General features: G+C 51.5%; 1 protein-coding gene across 2 annotated transcripts in view; it reads right to left on the bottom strand.

Moving 5' to 3' along the window:
* Positions 1-415: 415 nt before the first annotated feature.
* Positions 416-20,417, bottom strand: part of CHST13 (carbohydrate sulfotransferase 13) — a 32,665-nt gene continuing 12,663 nt past the window's right edge. For both annotated transcript variants that reach the window (XM_065845673.2, XM_065845672.2), the window contains 2 exons: positions 4,508-4,590; positions 416-1,750 (listed from right to left, as the gene is read on the bottom strand). In XM_065845673.2, the coding sequence (XP_065701745.1) occupies positions 905-1,750; positions 4,508-4,573 (912 nt within the window). In that variant the 5' untranslated portion in view covers positions 4,574-4,590 and the 3' untranslated portion in view covers positions 416-904. The remainder of the gene's footprint in view (positions 1,751-4,507; positions 4,591-20,417) is intronic.

Genomic DNA, 20,417 nt, shown 5'->3' with positions numbered 1-20,417 from the left:
CTCTGGGTCCTGCCAGCCAGAACCCTGTGAGGACGCGATTTTAACTGCGCAGTCACCTATATACAGCTTTGCAAAACCAATTACCACCCTGTCCTGAAATCCAGGAGGTGTGGGGCCTGGATTTATTGGATTTGAGCAGAAATTCAGAGACGCGCAGGCACCTGCACTGACTGCTCTGCTGTTGTAGTTCAGCAGAAAGCTCAGTGTCTATCAGCTCATACCTCCTCTCTCTTTGGAGTATTTTGCATCCCAACCACGAGCATGTGGAAAGAGCGGAACATAAAAGCCCTCCAGGCTTTGTCAGGGAGAAACGCACGGTCACAGTAATAACACCACTGCCTTCCATAGCAATGGGGAAGGAGGCACAAGAACAAGCTGAAAATAAAGGGGAGTAATTTTAAACAAAAGCAAAATCTTACATTAAATTATTGCTTTATTTCTGGTTCTATGCAAGTCTCTGACATGCTCCACCCTGCCCGCAACACACCACATCCACCCCCAACCAGCCCAGTAAGGAGGAGGAGAAAGACCTGAAGGGATCCTGCCCGAAAAAAAAGGAGCCTTCCTAAGATTTGGATCTACAGAGGCATCTCTTAGCTAAAAGAAAGTCCGTAGCCAAGGCAAGCCCTCCTGTCCAGCAGTGTCCAGTCCCACCACCATCCCCCTGTAGATATTGAAGGGTGGGAGGGAAAGGGAAGGGAAGGAAAAGCTCCAGCCCCAGTGTGTTGAGAGGTGTCCTCCCTCCAGACCAGGCATGACCGAGGCATCAGCATGTGGAGCAAAACGTAATGGAGAGGGCAGGGGGGAGAAGTCAACCAAGAGAGGAGCACAGGGTGGGAGGAGAGGAATTGCGGCAAGAAGAGAGTGACCCAGCTCTCCCGCGCCTCTCCCCCCAGCCCCTGCCTCATCGGATGCGGAGGTACGAGGGGATGGAGTAATTGAAGAGCAAGTAGTCCATTTTGTATAAATTAAACAGTCTCCTTTGGTAGAAGGGGCTAATGTCCTGGAAGAACTGGGCCGTCATGTCGTCTGTCGTCCTGGTGGTCTTGGATGAAGATGGGAACTTGACGCTCGTGTCAGCCCCAACCAACTGGAGGATGTAGTTGGCATCTTCAGCCAAGGTCTCATACTTGCCCACCACGTCGTAGTGGACGATGCAGGGGTGGCAGAGCGAGTGCACCCGCTCCCAGTGCTCGTTGAAGGGCTCCTCCCGCTGAGTCCGTGGATCCAACAGGTAGTAGACGAACTCCTCGAAGCGCACGTCGTCCCCGCGCTCCAGGGCCTTGTCGCTGGGCTCCTGCCGGTGCCGCCGGATGATCTTGGTGCCATAGCGCTTGTGGAAGGCCGTGTTGTAGCTGCGGGTGAACTTGTTGCGGTACGCTGAGACCAGGCGCTCAAAGGGCTCCCGCACAAAGATGAACTTGAGGTAGCTGCGCAGGCGGTGGTTGATCTCGGGGATGCTGTACTCGGAGAGGGTGCGCAGGTTGGATGAGACGTGAGCCTCGTTGGCGGGGATTTCCAGTGGGTCCCGGTACTTGCCTTGCCCCGTCAGGACCATCATCACCCTCTTCCAGTTAGTGCAGGCCACTTTGGGCACGTAGCAGTAGAGCAGCCCATGCGTGTCGTCCACCACCAAGTGCCGCAAGTCATCCGGCCGCAGGAGACGCCGCTTGCGGGTGTAACGGTTGCAGATGTTGCTCAACAGCTCCCGTCTCTGCTGGTGAACCGCCTGCAGTGACGACTGCTCAAACTGGGGAGAGAGAGAGTAAAAAAAGACATGGTTACCAGCTTGCCCAAGCTGATTGTGGCCTACAAACAACACTTGGTCCACAACTGTCTCCATCCCCTCCTCTTTCCTGGGTTTGGCAGTCACGCAAGTGAGATTTTTAGGGACAGCACTGACTTAGAACTCAACTTTTGTGCATTTAATCCTTGGACCTGCTGGGGGGCAAAACACAGAACAAAATGTGGTAAGGAGCCAGATGAGAAGTCAAAGGGGATGAGGGAAGAACAGGAGCTGTAGAGAGGGTCAGTAACCAAATATTTGTTATAGCACCCACACACACTGAGCTAAAGGTCTCCCTTACACCAGTCCTGAGGGGCATGTGTGGTCTAACCTCTCCAAGCCCTTCCCAAGAGCTCGGGGTTTCTTCTCCTGAGGGATATTTTCTTCCACACACCCCAGTCCGATGCCTCAGCTCTGTTCTCAGTCTCCTTTACTCATGGGGAGGTCCGTTTTCTTTATCCCTTTTGATCCTTGTGCCAAGGCCTGGCAGCTGCTGCATTGGCTTCCTAGGAGCCCAGAGTCCCCTGACCCTTGGCCCAGCTGAACCCCCCTCCAGATTTGGGGATGTGACCTTTTCTGTCACGGCTTTCATCAGAAATCCCAAAATGTCATTAAAAACCTCTGGGGAAGGAACCCGTTTCCAGGAACTGAGAAGGGGAAGGTCCCTTCCTCCTCCTGCCCACTTGCTCGCTAACAAGGGTTGGGAGGTTTCGTGTTCAGCCTTGAGGTCATTGCTGGGAATCTCCAACAGCCTCATCCAGCCCACAACCGCTAACGACTTCACTGCCTGTTTGTTAACCTGGGGGAGCTCTGACCCCCCCGGAGCTCTTGCTTCAACTTGACGCAATGACCTCCATGTCACAAGATGACGGTGGCTTCCACTTTGGGGTTGTGAAGACAGTCCTGCCAGTGTCACAGGACACCACAGCAAATGTCTCTACAGCCTCAGGATGAAGGGCAAGGGCAGGCCACCTCCTTGGTCCCTACAGCTTTGCTGCTGTCATCATTTGTCCATGCCAAAGGACACCCTTTGCCAAGCTTCAGGTGCACCTTCACCTCACCCTGGAGGCCTATAAGGGGTTTTGGAAGGCACCAGAGGCTGGGAGAGGCATCTCTGTGGAGATGTAAAGCTCCTGTCAGGAGCTGGGATCCTGAGACAAACTGCCCATCTCATAGATGATCCAGCAGACCTGTCACCTTCAGAGGGATACTAACACCTGGGCAAAAAGCTCCTCCTGCAAGGGATGAACCACACTCAGGCTTTTTTGGATCTAATTTCCACAAAAAGAAATAACCTTGTCACCATAGTGACCACTTTCTCCAGGAACATGCATGGACAGTAACCTAAGGCATGGCTGGGAGAAAGCACCCCATCCCTGCTCCTTCCAAAGGGAGATGGTAAGGGAAAATGTTCAGATGGAGGTCAACAGACTCAAACTGCCACCAAGAGTGGAATTTAACATAGTTGGCTACTTGGATATGAAGAAGCTACAGCCCCTAGGGAGATGATAACCACAGCTGAAGAGGCATTCTCATGGTACACCTCCTTGCAACACAGCCAAAACTTTCAGCAGGAAAGATTCTCTTGCTCTGAGGCTCTCCATCACCTTTTAAAACTGGAAACCCTTTTTGCACTTATAATGTGGGGTGTTTTTCAGGTATTTTTCCCTGCACTTGCATAATTCAAAACTGTTGGACCAGACAGACATACAGACACAATGTCTGTAGACATGGCAACAAATAAATGTGACTACTTTTCAACTGCTGTCCCCTGGAATAACTGCAGGTCTTGCAGTTACTTCAGAGCAGAATTACTCCCTACATACCCTTTTCTTTAAAAGCCAGAGAAGTTAAGTATCACCACAACATTCTAGCAGGGACAGGGTTTGCTGGCATCATGGCCAAGGCATCATAGAATAGAATCAGAGAATCATTTTGGTTGGAAGAGACCAGCAAGTCCAACCACAACCTAACTCTAGCACTAAACCATGTCCCTAAGAACCTCATCTAAATGCCTTTTAAAGCCCTCCAGGGATGGTGACTCCACCACCGCCCTGGGCAGCCTGTTCCAATGCCCAACAGCCCTTTCCAGGAAGAATTTTTTCCCAACATCCAATGTAAACCTCCCCTGGCACAACTTGAGGCCATTTTCTCTCGCCCTATCATAGAACCGTAGAACAGTTGGGCTGGAGGGACCTTCAAAGCTCATCCAGTTCAAGCCCATCCTCATGTCCAGCCTGAATCTCCCCTCTTTTAACTTAAAACCATCACCCCTTTTCCTATCGTAACATCCCCTGCTAGAGGTTTCTATATATATGCATATACATATGTGAATGTTTCTATATAGCTCCCAATATAGAAGCATCTATCTACCAATTTTAGCTCAGAAAGTGTAGCAATGATGCTCTTGCCCTCCTGTGATGACCCAGAGTTGGCTTTGAAACATCCAGATAGCGAAATCTCCTGGGTTTGGCCAGTTATAGCTCAGCCCACCGGTAATGAAACCATTTGCCCAAGTCCCCGGAAGGACCGTAAGCAGATTTGTTCATCAATAATTATTCCCCAAAGTAATGTGGTCTTTTGGACACAGCCAGAGGTTCAGGACCTTGGGGGTGGTGGGAGATGGCGCAGGGCCCCACACACCAGAGGGCTGGAAGAAGGGGTCAACCCCCAGCGCCCCACTCCCTCTTCACCCCCATGTCCCTCTCCCTGTCCCCTTACCTGGTCACTCTCGTACAGGGCCTGGAGTGGGCTGCGACCGGCCTTCCCCTGCCAGCTGGATCTCATAGCCCTGTCTTCTGCAGCTGCAAAAAGAGTGAGAAGAATCAGCAGGGTTGGAATGGCAGCTTCCCTCACCCCCTCTGGAGATGCCCAAGTTGCCATCTCTGAGAAGAGATACATCCATTTGGCTCTGGGGGAAGATGCTCAAGCAATTCTTGTCCCTCCCCCTTATTTTTAAACAAAACCTGTAGCTGGGGTTCAAAAGATCCTGACCTAACCTTTAAACAAATAAAAGACCATAAATAAAGGTAACAGCTTGTTACCATTTCAAAAGCACCTGGGGACAGTCTGATCTGCATGCATTTGGGAAGCGCCCGTGTGTGCTGGCTGCATTGGCGAGGGAATGACCCCAGAGGTGACAGGACCCCCATCAGCACCGGGTCAAGGGTCGAGATGGCACTGGGGCTCGGCAGAGCCGAGGAGCAGATCCAACAGCGACAGCTCTGCACTGAGCCCCCACGGGCTCGGAGTTTACATCGCCAGGCCCAGGGACACAGTCATTAACAGACAAATTAGTCATCTGATGTGGTAAGTCATTTCAAGTTCTTATTTGCTATTTCCTTGGGTTTTTTTTCCTTTCTAAACAGCAACATCTCCTCGAGTTTTGAAGCTGAAGACAGTCCTCACCCTTTCCCTGCCACGCAGATTATCTGGTTTGATGTTGGAAGATTATTTGCTGCAGCACCAAACCTGAGGCTGGATGTTGCCAGCAACAAATGCGGTGCCAGACACCCAGTTGGTGACTGATGCTCAAGTTCTGATGCTCATAAATTATGCAGGGATGCAACCACTTTCCAGGCTATGAAGCATCTGCTTCAGCTGCCATCCCTCAGCCCCAGGGACCCGTTCCCAGCACACCGTGGGCAGAACCACGTGGATAACCCAAATCTAATCTATGGAGCCAGCTACAACATGGACACAAGCTCTCGCTTGCAGTAACACCACTGAGCAGGTGTCCCACCTCTCACCCACCCTCTGCTTCTCGTATCTGACCCTCTCCATTGGCAGACAATGCCACAACAGTTCTCATACGAGAAGGTTTCTAACCATTAGGTTGTGCAGTCCTGGTGTTGGATTCCATGGAAGAAATCACACTGTGAGATTTAAAATGGACAAGGATGTTTCTTATTGTTCAAGAGATCGTGGCCTGGGAGGTTCTTCTAGCCCTCCAAATTCCTGGTCCTACAGGGACCTTCTAAAATGTCAGAAGGACATATGTGGTGAAGGGAAAAACATCTCTCACAATCCGTTTCTGGCAACAGGAAGGTTTCTAACACAGAAGCTTTTTGCACGACTGTTTCGGGCTCTGGAGCTTTTCATTCACTGACCATCACCAAATAAAACGATATTTGTTATGCAAGCCTCAGGCGGCATATTTTTAACCAAAACAACCAGAAGGAAAAAAATCCAAATCCCATCTTCATTTTTGTGTGCTTATATTTTGCTTAAGTGAAAACTGCTCCAAAAGCACAAAGTCACCAGGGTCAAAGCTAAATACTGTTCATTCTCGGAGCGGTAATTAGGGGGAAATGACTGCCTGGCCTCACCAGATTTCATCAGCAATGCCTGTACGCTTGTGCATTTGTGGGAAATGAGACTTCCTGCAGCACTGGATTGATTGAGATGTGACCTAATGAGAAGGTACAGTTTCTTCCTCAATCCCCTGTATCAGTTACCCCACAGGAGGGTGAAACAGCATCTGTGCTAACGAGAGATAAACGGAAGATCCAACGTACGCAGCGCTGGGCTGAGATGCTCATCCCAGAGGAGCCCTGTTTCACATTTCCAGGCTCAGCCTTCTGCAAATGACAGGGAATTAGATCGACCTTGAAAACTTGACGCGCTGCAGCCCCAATCTGCGAGCAGAGAGCATTAAACTCCAGTCCCTTTCCTGGCTGGGGCTGATAAACTCCTGTTCGATTTAAGAGCATGACCCTGCCACGGGCTGCCTGCGAGCGCCCTGCACCGCAGCACTCACTTGTCCTATATTTAGTAAAAGCAATGTGGAGGCGTTTGTTTTTGAGAATAACACGTGCATCAACCAGAACCTTTCTTACAAGGGACATCAAATCCTGGGTGGTTCAGGCTGACCTGAAGCTGCTAGAAATGCAAATGCAGGGGCACAAGGAAACGCATTCCCTGGGAAAGGCGGCAGTGCCCGGTGCAGGGTCAGGTCACGGCCCCGGAGGAGCGAGCTGGCTCGGCAGGAGGCTCTTTAGGGTGAACAAAAAGCAAATCTGCAGTAAAGCAGGGAGCGAGCAGAGGTCGGGCAGGACAGATCCGTGCTCTGACCGCTCTGGGCTGTGCCGTTTGGTGCTGCTGTGGCAGGGGAACAAGCCTGGCCAGGGATGCTGCACCTCGCGTGGCTGTCGCCAACAGCCCCAGCAAAAACGTTGCAAAATGGATTTCCTCCAGCCCTTCCCCAGCACAAGGTCTGGCAAAGAACAATCCATCTCCTCTGGATAGCAGCACACCCCCTAGGATCCCCTCTATGCTTGTGCTGCACAGAGTTCCAGAATAAAAAAAATAAAATAAAAAGGAGGAAGAAAACAAAAGAGGAAAAAAGCTGCCAGGCGGCTCCCGTGCGGCTGGTGGAGCCGGGGAGCGCTGAGCTGGCAGGGGCAGACGCCAGCACTGCACACTCACCGCATCTCCACAGCTTGTGCTCTCCCACACCGCGACACCATCCCCTGCCCGGGGCGGTCGCCAAACCCTTCAGAGCAAAAGCAAACGCCTGGCCCGCCGGCAGGGTTTTAACAAGCATCCAACTGCAGGAAGCCTCCTCTCTCAGACTCAGAAACCGTCTGCTCGCGCTACACTCGCCGTCCCGAGCGGAAAAGCAAACGGGCTCCTGGCTGGGCCATGGGGATGGCTTTTGACGCCAGTGTTAAACCCTGCAGCAGTGAGGGAGATGCAACAGCTGGAGCTGTGTGCAGCTCAGCACAGCATCACAGTTACTGGTGCGTGCAGGGGGCAGCAGCCAATCCGTGTACCCCTGGGACCAAAGCATCTGTCCTCTGCAGGGCTGGGGTCGGAGCAGCTGCACATGGAGACAAGTCCTGGCTGTCTGTGCCCAAAGCATCCGGGATCACCCAGCAGAACAGCACTGGCCATCACAGCAGCAGGCAAACCAGGGCTGTCGTGTCCTGCCTGAGCCAGTGGAAAGCTGCAGCCAGTGATTTACCCGAGTCCAGCCGCACTCAGACCTGGCTTTGCCACCTAACACAGCTCTGCCCCGTGACCTCAAGCTCTAGCCATCCCTCTTTTGCCATCCATCAGCCCCAGTACCTACAACATCTCTGCTGCTGCATCCTCCTCCCTGGCCTCCCCTGGTCACCAGACCCCAAGTCCTGATGGACACTGCCTACAAACACAGCTTGGCCATCCCTTGGACACAAAATCACATCTGCTCCATCCCAGCTGTCCCATTGTGCCATTCCACAACACACTCTCATCCTGCAGTCTCTCCTCATCCTGCCCTCGCTTTCACCGCCTACCCCAAGAGGATAACAGTCCACCTTAGGAAAGCCGAGCTCAAGAGACTCCACAACTGGCTAAACTGTACAGCTGGAAATTAAAAATCAAACATGCAGGGGGAGTTGGGGAAAGGTTCGATTCTTGATCTGTGCCTGTTTCTTCCATCAGACCCAGGATGAAGCCTGGACCGTGAGGAGGAGGAGGGAGGAAGGGGGCAGGCAGGCACTGGCACTTAGACATCCGTCTTCTTCCACCTGTTTCTGCTGAGAGCAAGTCAATCACCTCATCCCAAGTACCATTGGTTTACCTATCTCTGGGATGCTCCTAGGACTCTTAGGAAGTTTGGTAAGGCCAAGGAATACTGAAATATATCACAGTGTTAAGCAGGGAGTAGCATCAGAGTAAATTAATGGTTCACGCTGCGTTTTGGCACCATGGCCCTGAGTACAGCAGGATCCTCCATCATCGGGGGCTACCAAGATCTTCGCACCCTGCCTTTCCTCCTGACTTTATAGCTTGTTACTGAGGTTCCCAGATTCTACCACGTGCAATGGTAATCCTTGGAAATTTAGCATCACCACAATTGCATCTGAAAGCAGGAAGGTAACTTAGCCAAGGTATATTGAGTTTCTAATGGGGAGAAAACATCAACTCTTGGCAACTGCTGGATCACCATTTGGATAGCAAGTATCAAGACAGTGTATATTCATAATCCAAATCCCCTGCAGCTTCAAAGCACGAGACAAGGCAATAGGAGTGACGCAGAGCAAGGGACCGAAAACCCCATGCTGAGGCAATAACATCAACAGAATCACCCAGATGAGCCTGAAAGGGAGCTCAGGCTCATTTGGGAGTCTCCTCTGCTTTCAGTTTTTCCTTTGGAGCTTAAAAAGGCAACACGCTCCCTCCCTCCTTTCCCCTGCCAGCCCAGATTTTAGTGCCATCCCACCAAAACCAGAGCTGTTCTCTCACAGCGCTGTGACACCGATACCGCTTCCAACAACTCGCCAGCTCTCTTTGGAAAAGGGAATAGGTTTTAAAGCTGTGAATATTTAGATGTACTAGTTGATTGCAAAGACAGACAGACATGAGGTGAGGGAAAGACTGGATCATGCCCATCCCAGACTTCTGGAAGCACCAGTGAAAGAATTTGCTGGTTTGGCTGTAGAGGCTCTTAATTACAGAGGGAGGTTCTCTGCAACCACAACAGCAAATCCAGCGCCTGAATTGAAGAGTTTGGCCAGGAGACAGGATTCAGGCAGCGACAAGCCTGCGAGGCTGACATCAGCATTACCGACGCTTTAGAAAACAGTCTGAAGGAAAGAAAACAGTTAAAAGATGTGGGTGCAACTGCACAGGGGAATAAAATCAACATGGCATTCACTAAGCGCAGCTTATACCCATGCAACCTCATCTGTGAATAAAATAAGCCATTTCTGTAGACCAAGCATATGTGGTAGATCTTCACCCAGATAAATGTAATGCACACGATAGGACATAACACAGGAAATAAGTACTTCGGAGAAAATGAAGTTTAAGAGGTGAGCTGTAAGGGACACAAGCAACTGGAAAGCAGGTGGCATTTAAATGTGAAACACTAGGCATTTCTGGTAAAATATCGCCAAGATTGGCTTTGGAATCAGTACTTTGGGAATGAGTTGACATAAAAATAGATGCTGATGATGGACAAAGCATTGAGAAAAGCTGCCAGGCCGGGAGAGACGGAAAAACCAAACAGGGAAACTAAAGCTTTGTCCTGGACCAGGGGAGTGGAAACTCAACAGAATTTAATTTCACAATGCTGGAATTCAGCAGTTTCTGCTACTTTGCTGCTGGAAGTGGCAGGAGGTCCCAGATGCATTAGTTCTGGGCTATCAGCTGCCACTGTGACAGTCATAAAAAAAGGCAAATGAAGTCCTGAAGCGTTTCAGGTGAGGTATTTGCCATAGCAGCAAAAAGAAAAATAAAAGCATGAATACTATTATCCATACCACTGGCGACCTTCACCTGCAGCACTGACAGCTTTGCTCTCCTGGGACCAAGGCAGATCCAGAGCTGTGAGGTGACAGGGCCATCCCAGGACTTGCTGCCCCATGGGAGGCTGCAAGGGCTGGCTGTAGGTATGGACCGTGCTGGGACACGATTGTCCCCTGGGAAAGGGCCAGCAGAGCACGATGGGAGGTGTTCCACATGAAAGACATAGAATCATTTTGACTGGAAGAGACCCTCGAGATCACCAAGCCCAACCATCCTCGTGGCCACTTGCTCAGGTGCCAAATAGGAAGAGGTTTGGAAAGCCCAGATCAGTGGGAGTCTGGCAGAGATGCAGCAGGAGGAATCCCAACCCTTCTTGGCCTGGAGGATGGAGCATTTTCTAGGCTGGACCCTGGGGGCCACAAGAAGCCAAAAGCTCCACTCGTGGTCTCCAATACGAAACACTGGAGAGGGTTAAAGCCTGGAGATGCAGTGGTCTCCAGCCAAGGAAAGCGAAGAGACAGAGCGTGTTTGCACGTGAGCCTGCAGCCCAGAGGCACCAAGGAGCTAATCCTGACCCCACCGCTGTCTCACAGCCCCAGCTTTGCTTCCTGTTGTGTCTGCTCACAACCTAAAAAAAGAGAAAAAAATAACTGTGGTGCCAAAATGCTCAGTCTGGGTGTTAATTACAGCCTGCGAGTCCCGGCGGGTGAGTGGGATGGGTGCTGGGTTGTACTATGGGAAGAGCTCTCAGAGCAGCCTGTCCTGGGGGCATCAGAGAGATGCTCACCCTCAGAACAAAATAAAATTCTTGAGGGAAGGGGTGTGTGTGAATCCACCACATTTGTGTGAATTCACCACATCACAACAGATTTTAAACATAGGAAAATACTGGGGTGACACGAACTGATTGCCTGGCACACATGGCACGTGCACAGATGTGCAGCCAAACTGTATTTGTACAATAAAGAAGAGTTTACAGTGGGAAACAAGTAAGAACAATATTACCCCTTTATATTAAAAGGGGAAACAACATAAGGAACTCTATAGCATAAAGAGATCAACACTGGAAGAGCCAGAAATCAGGACCAGGATCTCTTAGTGGGCACAGCAATGAGCTTTTCCAGACTTTGCTCTTCTTGACTTTTCTCCAGCACCTGTTGTGGGTGACGAGCAAGTGTGTTGGTTGCACCAGTGATGGCTCACTTGACCCTGACTGCAGAAATCAGCCCTGCTCGGTGATGACAGCCTCCTCGCTATTAAAATAACTGCGCCCAAGAGACAAGGAGAAGGATCCTGCCATCTAATTTAAGAGAGGTCATTGAGACTGCGTTATTCAAAGCCAAACTCGCCAGAGCCACTGCCTGCTCAATGGGTCCAATTTTCGATTTTAACATCCAAGAGGGGAAAAATAAAAGAGAGAAAAAAAATAGAGCTTGAGAGCAGCAGTGATGGATCCAGACATTTCCTGCCGTCTGAGCTCAGCTTTCCCTCCTGGTTTGACAGCAAAGCCTGAGACACACTGCCCGGCTGGCAGCTGGGCACTTCGACTGTGTGAGGATGGTCCAGGGCACAGAAGCCAAGAAATCCCACGTGGAAGCAGCAGCCGAAGCCCTGGGCAGTGGCCCATGGTCTGCGTGAGGAGCAGCCCTGTCTGGAAGGATCAGAGCTATGGGACTGAACAGAGCTGGTCTCAACGAAGCAAAGTTCAAGTCTGGAAGCTCCGGCTTTCCTGTTTGGGCTTGTACTGGTGGATAACACATTCGCTCCATTGCCATCTAAGCACAAGGGTTTGTTTGTTTCCTTTTTTTTTTTTAAAAAGATACTTTTCAAACCGAGGTGATGTGGGAACCCAGACACCAAAATCCTACAACAAGCTCCGGACCCACCAACTTAACATTGCTGAAGGTAGTGACTGCTGTTTGATGGAGAAGATGACCAAGTAAGCGACCGTCTGCTTTCCTGCATTCATCTGTTTCATTCAGCAGAAATTAAACCAACCGAGTGACTTGAGCTTGGCTGGATCAGACAGAACCGCGTCCCAGCAGCACGAGGATGCTTGAAAGCTTAGCTCAGGCTTTTTTTCCACTGCTACACATTTTCTACCATCCCCCCCAGCTCTTCTGAAACAGCCAAACCAAATAATTAAACCCCCCCCTGCCTCCCCTCACCTCCCAGCACTTAGGAACTGCAGAGGGCTAAACAGAGATGCCTTGTGAGGAGGTTACCCACAAAGCTAAGGGAAAAACCACAAATAAAAGCAGCTCGGAGGCAAACCTGAGCGAGGCAAGAAAGGACACGCACATGAGGAGGTTTATATAGACAACAGCATACGTACAACAGGCACGACAAGCTGCGGCAGCCAAAGACAAATCTCCTCTCCCATCAGCTTGGATGGATCAACCTGCACACATCTGCATATCGGAGAAGGTGGTTTTGCAGCACCGCAGACACCACGGTCACCTGAAAGTGATGTTTTAGCTGCTACCATAAAGTGCCATTTCAGGGGAAGATGAGGGAGGGGTGCAGAGGAGGGAAGAAGGCTGCACCCCATCCCCAACACCCACTTTCAGCCCACGTCTCTGCTGACGAAGCATCCCCAGTACCTCCTTCCCAGCCACTTCCTCAGAAGAGGAACCATGAGGTCACAGTCCTCACTTCTGAGGAGGTCCAGCTGTACAAACCTTCTAAACAAGAGGGAAACCAATGTTTTCCAGCCTCCTTCCACCAAATGCACACACTCCACAGGTATTATCCCCCAGGAGAAACCCTTCTGCAGCATTTCCATCCTCAAACCACACAGTTCCTGCACATACAGAGGTCTGAAGGTATGGGGCACCCCTGACTGCCCTGCTACAACCTGTGCATGGGCCCTCCCCGATGTCCAAGATGACTTCTTCTGGGAAGGAGGTGACAGGAGGCATCATCCCCTAAAAATAATACCCTTGTCTGCAGCAATCAGCACCTTGCAGCTTCTCCATAGTCGCAGGGCTGTGTGGCACAACGGGATGGTAACAGCAGCCAGGCTCCCTGGCACTAATGACCATCTTCCTCTAGCCAAGAAACACACTCCAGAGAGGGGACAATGAGTCACTGTTTTACATGGGATAATTTGACAGACCGCGCTGCTTTTAACAGGAAAAACCATTCACTCTTGTCGGGATGTGCCTGGCTGGAAGGCAACGGTCCATGGGCGAGAGAGGGACAAAGGGGCGCGATGCCTCCAGGAAATGCTAATTCAGGGCGTGGACAAAGGTCCTAAACTGTTCTCTATGGAAAGTGATGGAAGAAGAGCCACGCAGAGGGGTGAGTACAGGTCCTGCTCTCGTTCCAGCCAGACAGGGAACGGCTGAGCCTGCCAGAAGCAGCAGCGGTTGTGGTGAATGTCTGGGGGTAGAAACGTACAGCTCTAGGGAACTGAAACAGACCAAAAATCCAGGCACACCTTCCTCCAGCCGTGTGTGAGATCCCCGATGTCTGTACATAGACATCTGCTCTCGAGGACCCTGTGCACGCTGCACCAGGGGATGGAGCGGCAGCAGAGCTGCGTCACCTCTCTGATATTGGGGCACTTACGCCACCTACAAAGTGCAAAATACTCCCAGCAAGGTACCCTCGCACACAGAAATCTGAGGGCAGACAGGAGTAAGGAGAGCCCAGGAGCACCAAGCGTTTTAAACACATCCACACCGTTTTCCACCTGTTGGCAAAAGGCAGCTGGACGCTCCCTGTTCCCTCAGTGCGGGGATGCGATGTCCCTTGTTCGTGACTGTCACCTACCCATAAACATTTCCATGCTCAATGACTCACGCCAGATGCAATAAAACAGCAGATGGCAGATACGGGGCATTTGGCCTCCAGCACAAAGTGCCACCAGACTCCAGGTTTCTCCTTCTGGATCCAGCTCAACACAGACACATTGACTTCCATAAAAAAATGCCTCAGTCCAGCCTCCCAAATGCTGTGGCAACCTTTGTAGGGGAGGCAATGCCACTGTGCCAAGGAACGATGGCAAATGCCTCCTGAGCGGCTGACGAGACAGAGGTGGCAGCTCTGCAGCTGACCTGACCCCTTCCCAACCGCAGGCCCCTGCTCACTGTCCCCATCGTCACTGATCTTCAGAACCTTCTATTCTAGCTCAAACATGTCTCAACCAAGATCCGAACCAAGAATCACACCCCAGCAGGGCCTTCTGACAGGTCACACGTGGCGCTGGCACTGCCACGACTACAGAAATGTGACAATAAGACCGATTTCGCATCGCCATCCCCTCCTCAACCGAAAGGGGCCTGCCTCCAATGGGCAGCTTCTTCATCCTCACTCCTTGGGGTCTAACATGTCACTGCCACACCAGAGCCTGTGTGCCCCATGGTGTTCTAAACACCGGTCCAATATTCAGAGCCATTTGGATTTTTCCACCCGATCATAGGATCCTAGGGAATGTCAGGAGGATGTGCCAGGGGAGGTTGAGGTTGGACATAAGGAAAAGGTTCTTCACCCAGAGGGTGCTGCACACTGGAACAGGCTCCCCAGAGAGGTGTCACAGCCGTAAGCCTGAGAGGATTCGAGAAACATTTAGACAACACCCTGAGATTCACATGATGTGAATTTTGGGGTTGTCCTGTGCAGAGAAGGAGTCAGACTTGATGATCCTTGTGGGTCTCTTCCAACTCAGGACACTCTATGATTCTCCAAACCACTAAAAAAAAGAGGGATCTCTGCTGAAAGCGCTCCAAAGAAATGCGGCAGGCACTGCTGACAACGTCATCTACACGGTCCGCTTCTATTAATCCTCTTACAGATTTCGCAGGAATGGGAAAGCACAGCACTGAATTCACCATCCCAGGCGTGCGAGCATTCCCAGTGCTGCAAAGCCATCGTGACCCCCTGCCAGCCCCCGTCCCGGGTCCCTTCCCAGCAGGCTGCTGGAGCCCTTGGTGTCCAAAGAGACAATGGGCTCGTGTGTGCGTTTTGCTTCTTGTGCTTGGACGACAAACCCAGCCCACAGAGCTCCGTGTTTGCAGTGCAAACTCAGCACTCTGCCGTTAGCGCTGGAGCTGCGAGATGATTTAGCATTAACGGGTTTGCAGCCAGCTCCGCCTTCCATATGCCATACACAACTGCTCCGACAGCAGCCACAAAGGCGGATGGGAGGTTCAAGGGGGGTGTTTTCAGATGTATGTATTTTTTTAAGCTGCTACGAAAAGAACACTAAAGTCCTGACATGAGACTGAGTCTTGCGCTATTGCAGATTTCTACTCCATGTCACATCCACTGGGCAGGAGAATAAGTATCTAACTTCATTTTTTGCCTATTTTATTTCTCCTCTAACAGGAGACTGCCCGGCCTTTAACAACTGCCTGGAAGAGACTCTGAAACCTGAAATCCCTAGTCTGCCCAGGCCTCAGCTGGATGACTCCTGTTTGGGGAGCGCTGGCCGTACCCAAGCCAGCACAGGGACTGGCAGTCGCTGGTTCCAGAAGCGACTTATGATTCAGAGATCTGGCTGCTGGAGATGCTTTAAAACCACCAGAGCATTACTCCTGATGCTCAAGATCCTGGAAGGTTTACTTAGGAAGAAGTTATTACCATTGCCATTAAGATACTAAAATTACATACGGAAGCTCTCTGTTTTCTGTAATGCCTCATGAAAGCTCTTTCCTTTCCTGACTCCTGCTTTCTCACACAGCTTACTTTGCCTTCATGTTTCTGAAGGTCATTTTTCTTCATTTCTCACCGCTGGCACCCCTTGGACCACCACAGTGTCCCCACTCGGGCACAGCTGGCCCTTGGCTGTGCGGCTGCCTCGTCCCCAGAGACAATGACAGCTCTGACTGTTCTTCAATGCAGGCTTTCTTATTCCAGTTTAGTCAACTTGAGTCAAGGATCAGCCAGGGAAACTCTAATCAAGTGATGGAAAAGGGTGACAGCTATAGGATTAGCTCACAATAAATCATGCAGAGAGGGAAAGAAAGAATCCAGCTGCTTCACACAACCAGCCAAATGCCACAGCATCATCTCTGGGGATCGGAGCAGGACCAGAGCCAAAGGCAGCTGCTCTGGACACTCCGTCCCATTCAGTTGTTCCATCTAAACCCACATGTCCCTGTGCTGGCAAGAGACTCTGGTCACCTGGAACCAGCCTAAGGCAGATGTCAGGAAGGTTTAATAGAAGGATCACAGGCATTTGAGGTGAGGGGATGTATTTTACCAGAGCAGCGTGCCTACCTCTCTGCTGTCACAAGGATTGCGATAGAGATTTTTACAGGAAACAGAAAATTAACACTATCCAGCAGGAATATGGCCTATGTGAGCAAATATAATATCTGTGCTTAAGTACCACGCAACCTTCTGTTTTCAAATGGTTAAGTCCTCTCACAAGCCAAGCTAGAAGCTTTCCAAGAGCAATTTCTCTTCCCCATTACGCCTGTCGCTCTGCTGGCCCCGGCTGGCTGCTTGCATATATAATGCAAGCCTGAACTGCCAGCATTTCCATTCCTTGTCAATAAACCCCTCCTTTCCAGTCTGCTGCTCAACAGGAACTGCAGCAGAAGGGCTTGCGCTGGCAGTGCCAGGGCAGAGATCCCTGCCGGGATGCACTGGGGCTGATTTTCAACTGCCCCAGAGCCCCATCTCTCCCCTGCACACCCACAGCCCTGCAGGCTCCCATCGCTGGGGCAGGCTCAGGCAAGCCATAGGTGCAGAAAAACCTCTTGGGCTCAGCCATATGGATCTACCCAGCCATGAGCCCATCTGCACCAGCCTGCTGCCTTCTGCGCAGCTGCTGAGGCCACAGCAGCCCAGGGTGCTGGGGGACGAGGCTGGATCTGCTCAAAACTTCGCCGAAGTCAGGTCTGGTTCAGGCAGGCGCTGTTTGTGCCCTCTGCACATAGGCTACCTACACTCATACAAGAAAAAATGAAGTCTCTCTAAGGTCATGCGGCTCAACAACTTGCCTGCTGAATATGCATCACGCCATCTTGTCAGCTTCGCGCATCTGGAATTGATGAAAGCCTCAACGAGCAGATCTTGGAAAAAAATGCACATTCAGCAAAACAGTCCTAACACACTACGGTGGACACAGTCATCCCCCCCCAGCTTTGATTCACAGTTCTCAGCCCTCTGCTCTCAGCAGCTGAGGCTCTGTGTCCTGCTCTTCTATGTGACCGCAGGTCATCAACCCGCGAGATTCACTGCCCCAAGATACAGAGCAAGAGGCTTTACAACATGTTGAAGAGATGCATGAGCTTGCAGAGGAGGACAGGAGCTAATTACAGCCTGTTGGAGGCTATGAAAACCATCTCTAGCATCTCTCTCATTGCATCACTCCTTGTGCCTCCTTCTGCTGCACTTAGTAGTGGGCATCTCCTGAAGCCACCAAAAAGCCAGCACATTGAACAGGGGGTACAAACATCTCCAGTATCATTGCAGCACTGAGATGCAATAAATGCAGCATCACAGGTCGCACCTCATCTGAGTCCTTTTTGGATTCATCTCCCTGCTGCTGGCCAAGCCCTGAGAATGGCTGTTACCAGCAAACGCTCTAAAGACATCTCCTTCCATTTTGCAGGGAATGATCAAGTCTAATGGAGACCTCAGGAAGAAGAGAACAAGGACTCTTGCATCTACACCCACCCAGCAGCGGCTGCTCATAGGCAACTAAAGCAAAACTCCACCAGCGTCACGTCAGTCTCAGAGTGCCTGTGTCTGCTGTTCCTATTAAGCTAAAGGGAAATCAATCTCTCCGATACTGCCAGGAGTAAACTTGGAAAAGACCCAGCTGTGAATATGCTCCCCCCGCACCCTTGCCAAAAGGAACAGCCCGGCTCTGCAGATGTGTGCAGGACTGAACTCGCTGCCTTCCCGTGCTGCGGAGAAACACGACTGTGCAGAGGCTCCCCTGCGGCTGGGGAGCTGGGCAGAGCCACACGCTTGCAGGGCACAGCGACTGGGAATGGTTGTGGAGCTTCTGACCTCCAGTCACTTTGTACTAATTTCCCATTGAAGAAAGCCCTCTGGAACCAGGGAGCCAGCCCCAGAGATACCCACACCCGGCGGCTCCAAACAAACATCACCTTTGAACCTCATGTCAACACTGCCCAGTGAAGCAACATCTGTCCAGAGAGCAGGCGTGGGTCAGGTTTGGATCAGGCTTCACGTCAGCGATGAGGCTGCAAATCCCCAGGCCGTGCAGGGACCGCTCCAAGGGACAACTCTAAACCCGCTGCTCCCTCCCTGAAAAGGCTGGGAAAGCAGCCAAGAGATGGAGGGCTATTAATCAAGTGGCATTTACAAAGAGAAGAATAAGCTATGAACACCGCGGTGACAAGAAGCCAGGACTCGTGACCTCAGCATCCCCCCATACCACAGAGGTGACACGGGGTGGAAGGGGCCCACAGGTCACAACATGCCCTGTGCATTAATTACCGTGCAGGTCCAAAATGATCACCAGCACGTCTCCTCCGTGCATACACACCATGGGTAGAGCTGCCAACGCCTGCCCAAGCTAGAGGCTTGCGGATCTGCCACTTGAGCCACTGCAGAGACAGTGATACCTTCAGAACAGACTTTCTGGGGAGAAAGCAGCTTCAAGTCCAGCTGGATAACGCTCTGGTAGAGTCCATGAAAATTAAATCCCATTACGAAAAAGCTGTGTCTCACCAGAATTGGGTGCTTCTTCAGCACAGCAGGTCTCAGCACCTGCACTCAGCCATGGTTTGTTTACATGACCACCTAACGGATTCATCCAAGCATGACACCAAACTCGGACCTGGGGCAGGGCAGTTTGCAGCATCTCTCAGCTGCAGAAAGAGCTTCAGAATGCAACACGCCACTACAAGGGTTTGGTGACAGCCATCAGGCTGGGCGGCACCGCTGGGAACACCAAATGCATTTGTTTTTCATTGCCCCAATGCATCAGGGAGGATCGTTGACAAGGTGGAGAGAAAGTAGGACATGCTAACAGAGAGGGAGGCAGACAGGGCTCGAAGGAGCCAGGCTGGGCTGTCCATGGGGCTGGGAATGGCTGGTGCTCGGACAGTCCAGCTGTAGGTGCAAGAAGCTCTCACCACTGTGCAGGGAAGGACCGGGAACAGCAAGAGTAGGCAGACACCGAATCCAGATGGACTCGCACCCTCAAAACCAGGTTCTCAACCATTCTTAATACAAAACAGTGATTTTCACCTCAGCACGGAGCTGCCAAAGGATGTGGGTCATGTGACCATGCTTTCAAGCATGGGTAAACGGTGACACGACACCTCTGCTATGGATGTCGCTGCTGAGCCCGAGGGTGACAGAGCTGCTGCAGTACCAACCAGCGGGAGAAAAACTGCTTGCTTCTCCCATGAGAGACCAACTCCCAGCTCTGCCCAGCCAAATTCCCATCAGTCTGCCTGCCCATAAATTTATAAATCTTTTATCTAATGAAAGCTCATCCAAATATGAAGAGCTCAGGGGCACTATGGGGAAAACAGGAGCAGGCAGGGCAGCCAGGCTGTTCCTCTGCCGGGCTGCAGGAATCCCCCGCTGACTGGCTCAGGGTGGGACACCTCAGTGCCCTAAAGCTAAACCTGCTCAGTACCATCCCAGGCATCTCAAGAGAATGGATTTGCGCAAGCTGAACAGATTTTGAATTCCTTCTCTGAGACAAAAAAGATCTGGTCCATCTAGAAACAAAATTCAGGTTTCTACAGATCTTTGCCTCCAACCCTGCAAGAGGTGAGCGCTGGAAAGGGTTACGAGGCAGGGATCTTCTGAAAGCATGTTCACCCCAGTAAGGGCTGCTGCAAAGGGCCTGGGAAAAATGAAACCTGCTCAACAGTGTCCAAAAAAGAGTTGTGCAAAGCTCAGCTTCCCTGACACGGGCAAGCCAGCGTAAAGATGTCCCCACACCCACAGGTGCCACCAGGCTGGGTGGGCAAAGGGACAGCACCAGCTTCAACATGGATCTCCGATGGCACAGCTGGGGTCCAGACCCCACAGGGCTCTCGCACAGCTGCTCGCAAACTCTTCCTACTGAAAGGCCATTTTTCAGGCAGCAGCCCAGGGCAAGTCACAGCGATGCCAGGGCTGCTGCTGAGATGTATTTGCCAAGTGCAGGGGAGCGTGTGTGCACAGGGGAGTGTGGTGTGTTTGCTTTTTGCAATCGCTGTCCTGTCTGCGGGGCTCAGACTGTAGGTCGAACAACATCCCTTGAGAGCACACTTCAGGACAACACTGTGCTCTGCCAGGTTCAGCCCGGCGAGACGGGGAGGAAACGTGGGGGCTGTTAAATGGTGGGGGGGTAGTCAAGGCTATTAGTCGCTGCAGGTTCATCTGGCTGCTGGGTCTCCTTGGCTTCATGCACAGGAGAACAGGCACTGGTGGCTGCTGAAACCAACTGTGCTGCCTCCCGCAAAGG

The sequence above is a fragment of the Patagioenas fasciata genome, chromosome 10 (genome assembly GCF_037038585.1).
Source record: "Patagioenas fasciata isolate bPatFas1 chromosome 10, bPatFas1.hap1, whole genome shotgun sequence".
Taxonomy (NCBI): Eukaryota; Metazoa; Chordata; class Aves; order Columbiformes; family Columbidae; genus Patagioenas; species Patagioenas fasciata.
This window is presented reverse-complemented; position numbering and strand designations above follow the sequence as displayed.